Genomic DNA, 5,143 nt, shown 5'->3' with positions numbered 1-5,143 from the left:
CGTACAGTGAGACTGCTTGATGATTTGAATGGGACTGAAAATGCCAAAATAGAAACGATATAAATATTTAGTCAAAAATACAGAAATTTTCAAGTGTTATTTTCTTGGTGATTTCTGTTTTGGAGTATACTCCACCATTCTACCGTTTCATTCGAGCGCTTCATTAATAATGTATCATACCGATCCTCACTTCCAATCAGTATATCAATCAGGCGTTAACAGGCATTCAACCATTCCCATAGGAGGGGTGAAGCGCGAAGACAAACGCAATCACACTGACACTTCGTTCAGACGCGAGAGTATCTGCAAAATCCAAAATGAAGAGGACAGTCTTGTTTCTGGTATTTGTAGGACTTGGTAAGTTTCATTGGCCACTCTTTGCACTCTGCATTTGGTCATTTTAACAATTTTCTAACGGGCGTTCATCCATGTCCCTTGAAAATATTTAGCGCACCAAGACTCGCGAAGGCAAATGTGTCTATTCCAGTCCTGATTTTTAATTTACCGTGTATATGAAAGACCCTAAATGTAAACACGACCGATTTATTCCTTGGGAAGGTTTCCTGTCGAAAAAATCGCATCAAGTGGATTTCATCAAAGAATATCAGCGTATAATTCTTCGACTGGTCATACAAAAAGAAATGTGCTGCTAGCTGTCTTTTACATGACCAAACTGGATGTTTGTGTTCACTACTGCTAAACAAATTTATTGCAAATTAAAACCGAACAAAGTTAAACGATACACTTTTCTCCCAAAATCCAAACTTATATCCTCGGCTCTGCGAGTTGGGAATCGCGCTTAAACTTAATTGCGAATGACCACCTTTTGATTGCAACCCAAGAAGGGTCCTTTCTTAGAAATGGTGGAGAAAAACTGATCTGCAAAAAGCTCCCACAAACCAAGTTAATACCTTCTGTACAGTGCAAATTTTAATAAAGAGACCCAGCCTTTGTGGATTTTAACGTTTGTGAACGATTTCTAGAAAATCAGCGATGTGTAGCAAGCCGCATTATTAACCTGGCGCACATGCAAATAGAATTGAATCGCGGGATCTATCAACCAAAACTTCGAAAGCCCGTTCGAAATTGAACGCAAAGCTAACGATTAATTGCTCAAAGAACAGAAACGAGAGTTCCAAACTTGACCTCAATCATCCTAATAATCCAAGGTGACAATTTACGTTAGATGTTAGGTTGCCCAAAACATAGTTAACTATGCCCAAAAATGATTCAGTTTTGCGTTTTTAATTAAAGAACCATTGAAGCCAGCTACGCAAACTAAATCGGTTTTTTTTTTTGTTCTGTAAAAAGTGTAAATGAGATCTCGTGAAATTTCCATCTCAACAACCAGTACATTTTCATTAAAAGGCGAAAAAAACCTTAGTGTCGACATCTCGGAGTTCCGAGTCTTATGTGGGATTATAACCTTGCGCGTTCCATAACACGAGCGAGGGCCAGAGAGACTATCATCCTATTCAATGCATGCTGGACACGGATAAATGAACAAATGACATTTTTGTGGTCACTTTCTTGAAAATTGGAAATAATGACTTTTCATAACAATTGAAAGGTGCTTTAAGAAACTTGAGCGCAATATCAAACCTTCGCAAATGTTCTGATTTGCAACTAAGGTAGGGAATACTTATATTTGCAAGCCAGTTTGGATTATTTCATTTTAAGTCTACTTTATCCCTCAGAAATTTGTATCATTGGTTCTATACTGGTTCAAAGGTTCAAATATAAATATCATTTTTCGACTGAAAAAGAAACTTTTTCCTACTTCTGAACTATGACTTGCGAGAGAAAATCCATTACAGTTTACTCGACCATGCAAAATTTTACTCATAGCTTTGGATGTGCCACCAACTGAATGAGTCAGCATAACTATAGTGCGAGCGAGCAAATAACCCAAAATTGCACAATGGCCGGCGTTTTTTCTCTACGGTTCAACAAGCGAAAAGGCGTTTTCTTCTGTGTTGTCGTAGTGCGGTTACTCTTAAGAACGATATTGGATACAATGATCAGTTCATAACAATTGAAAGGGGAACAAAAGATTTGGGAACCACTTACAGCCCCTGTGAATGTTTTAGACAACGCCTAAAAAGTTAGAGGATGTTTCTGAACAAACCCGAAAAAAGCTCATGATCAAAGCTACTAAACTCACTCCAAATCGATTGTGGAGGAGGGGGGACGGTTTCCTCATCGCAGTTCAACGAAATCGGACGGATATTGTAGCAAATGTTGAAGCCTTATGTCCCGGGTCTAAACAGACAAGGGGCAGTTCAAATTCGCCTCAAATCTACGAGTATTTCTCATATCGAATGAATGGACCAGCTGACTTTCTGGTTGGTCGCTCCTGGCCTGATCACGAATTGTCGCTGTTCGAGTTCATATGGGTCAATGGAGAGATACCATTTACATGTAATAAATTTCTTATTACGGATTTTTTGGGCCAATTAAAATTGCACCAAATTTTGCATTTTGTTCCCAAGAACCTCGAACAGGTGATATTTGTCTTAGCATGCGTATTTTTTGCTACCTAAACATTGCGCGCAGTTCAGTTTCCCCAGCTGCATTTTAACTCACAAAAAATCAAACTTCGTTTAAATTAAACAGGTGTCCCAAATTAAATGGAAGATATGTTTACCGAAGAAATTAAGCCATTGCGAATGCAGCGTCCAGTATTGGCGTGCTATAGAAAACAAAACGTGATTTCATCAATTAATCAATTGACGAATTAAACTTGACTATGTTGTCTTCTTCTCTTCGCAGGAATGGCCGTTTCTGCAAGTAAGTTGTGCCAAATTATGCAATTGATTTTTTTCTAATCAACATCACCATCAAAACGTGACTTTATATTTATTTTTATCACCATCGTCAAGAGGGTCAATATTATCTTTTATTACATAAATACCAATGAAATACCAAGTGAGCTTTCGCGCGAAAACTTTATATCTTCACACGTGAAAGATGACTGTTGCTATGGTTACATGTGAAATCGTGAAATGATTTAGTATTTCATTGGTGTTTATGTAATAAACCGAACATTACATGGCCGCTTGGAGATACGAAATTTTTCAACACTTGAAGAGAAATTTCGTATCTCTGCGCAGCCGTGTAATACCCTCTATATCATCCTCATCTTCTTTTCATCTTCTTTTTCTTAAGGTTCTTCTTCACAATTCACACCATACTCATAACCACCGTTCTCATTTTGACAATTTTTGGACCTTTTACGTTTCACAATCTCCCAACTTTTGGCTGCACCTGTATCTGATCATGGTGTTTTTATGGGTGAATACTTGTTTCCATATCTCAAAGTGCCCTTGGACGTGAGGAGCCTGGAACAACAAAACTGAAACAACCGTCAAACCTTTACAAAAATGCTAACCTTAGGCCTTAACATTATCTAAAGCATATTGCTTAGGCCTAAGGTTAGCATTTTTGCAAAGGTTTGGGTTGTTTCGGCTATTCTACCCTTGTTTCAGTTTTGTTGTTGCAGGCTCCTCACGTCCAAGGGCCCTTTGAGATATGGAAACAAGTATATTTACCGTTTTTATAAACAGGTGAAGAGTGTGATTCAGTTGACCTTGAGAAGCGTACTGATTGTGGGTGGTTGGGCATAGACAGCACAAAGTGCCTGGATCGAGGATGTTGCTATGACCCATATCAAGGTTCTTACTATTGCTTTTATCCGAAAGGTAAGTGTTTGGTGACCTCGTCCACTATTACCAAAGTAGTACCGAACCTAATGTAATAGTACGAAAAGTATTCTCGCATCCCAATGGACAAATTGAAGAGACTTAGCATCACGTTTACGATTAAAGTTCTCTTAAGCCCGCCGCACACGGTGAGGAAAGAGCTGAGCAAACTGCCTCCCGCCGAGGCGGTTTGCTCAGCCGTTTTCTCATCGTGTGCGGGGAACTATTGGTGCAAAATTGGGCTCGCGAGGCCGTTAGGAAAAAATCAAACATGTTTGATATTTTTCGCCTCGCGAGGCAAATTCCTCATTGTGTGCGGCCATCGTGAGAATCGAGTTGAGCTTGTTCAATGAAGCTTCCAATAAAAATACATGGCATTCTCACGTGACTTCAGTGACGTGGGATTTCTTCCTCCGACACCATCTTGAACCGCTGGTGTCACGTGTGTATGCCATGTATTTTTATTGGATGATTGATTAAACCAAGTTCAGCTCGATTCCCACGATGGCCGCACACATTGAGGAATTTGTCTCGCCAGGCCAAAAATATCAAACATGTTTGATTTTATCCTGACGGCCTCGCGAGGCGAATTTCTCACCACAATTTCCCCGCACACGTGAGGAAACTGCTGAGAAAACCGCTTCGCGAGGCAGTTTGCTCAGCTCTTTCGTCAAATGTGCGGCGGGCTTTAGAGCCTCTATCTTTTATACTGGGCTTAGGAATCAACCCTTTCTCGAGCTCGAGTAGAGTCATTAATAAAAGGCCTCTCGTGGGGGTGTCGGGGTTAAAAGTCCAATCAAAACAGAGCTATGACAGTGCTTTTGTTTGAATTCATGATCTAACCCAACAAACACGCATCAAAGCTATGGAAATTATTGTAGACCTGCATTATTTTTTGAAAAAAAAAAGGCTGTTGGTATACAAACCGCCTTTTAGAGATGATCAGTTTCTCCAAGAGAAAATGAGGGGACAGAGAGGGAGGCTCCCGGTCCAGCCCTTGGGATATGTCATGTCCACGAAAGTTATTTTTAGACGAGCGGAAGTCTTCCGAGACGTCCGCATGCAGGCCAACTTTGGTCCGATGTTTGAAAGAAAATAAATATTCATCAGCCTTCCACGTGCGCCGTCATTTTCTCTTTTCATTAAGAACCTGAGAGCGAGGCAAGACTGCATGCGGACGTCTCGGAAGACAGACTTCCGCTAGAACAAAGACTTTCGCTCGTCCAAAAATAACTTTCGTGGACATAACATATCCCGGCCAACGCCCTGAGCCTCCCTCTCTGTCCCCTCATTTTCTCTTGGTTTCTCTAATTATTCAACATATTGAAATCTCTTTGCAGGCAACAAATGTTATGGTATTGATCCCTTCGCTCGCGAGGATTGTGGGTACTATGGGATACAGCGAGACGAATGTGAAAAGGACAAAGGATGTTGTTATGACA

General features: G+C 40.4%; 1 protein-coding gene across 1 annotated transcript in view; it reads left to right on the top strand.

Moving 5' to 3' along the window:
• Positions 1-221: 221 nt before the first annotated feature.
• Positions 222-5,143, top strand: part of LOC138060319 (trefoil factor 2-like) — a 6,134-nt gene continuing 1,212 nt past the window's right edge. The window contains exons 1-4 of the mRNA XM_068906062.1: positions 222-357; positions 2,773-2,790; positions 3,567-3,701; positions 5,042-5,143. The exon at positions 5,042-5,143 is cut by the window's right edge and continues 97 nt beyond it. Of these exons, the coding sequence (XP_068762163.1) occupies positions 318-357; positions 2,773-2,790; positions 3,567-3,701; positions 5,042-5,143 (295 nt within the window). The 5' untranslated portion in view covers positions 222-317. The remainder of the gene's footprint in view (positions 358-2,772; positions 2,791-3,566; positions 3,702-5,041) is intronic.

This window comes from Montipora capricornis, chromosome 8, assembly GCF_036669925.1.
Source record: "Montipora capricornis isolate CH-2021 chromosome 8, ASM3666992v2, whole genome shotgun sequence".
NCBI lineage: Eukaryota > Metazoa > Cnidaria > Anthozoa > Scleractinia > Acroporidae > Montipora > Montipora capricornis.
This window is presented reverse-complemented; position numbering and strand designations above follow the sequence as displayed.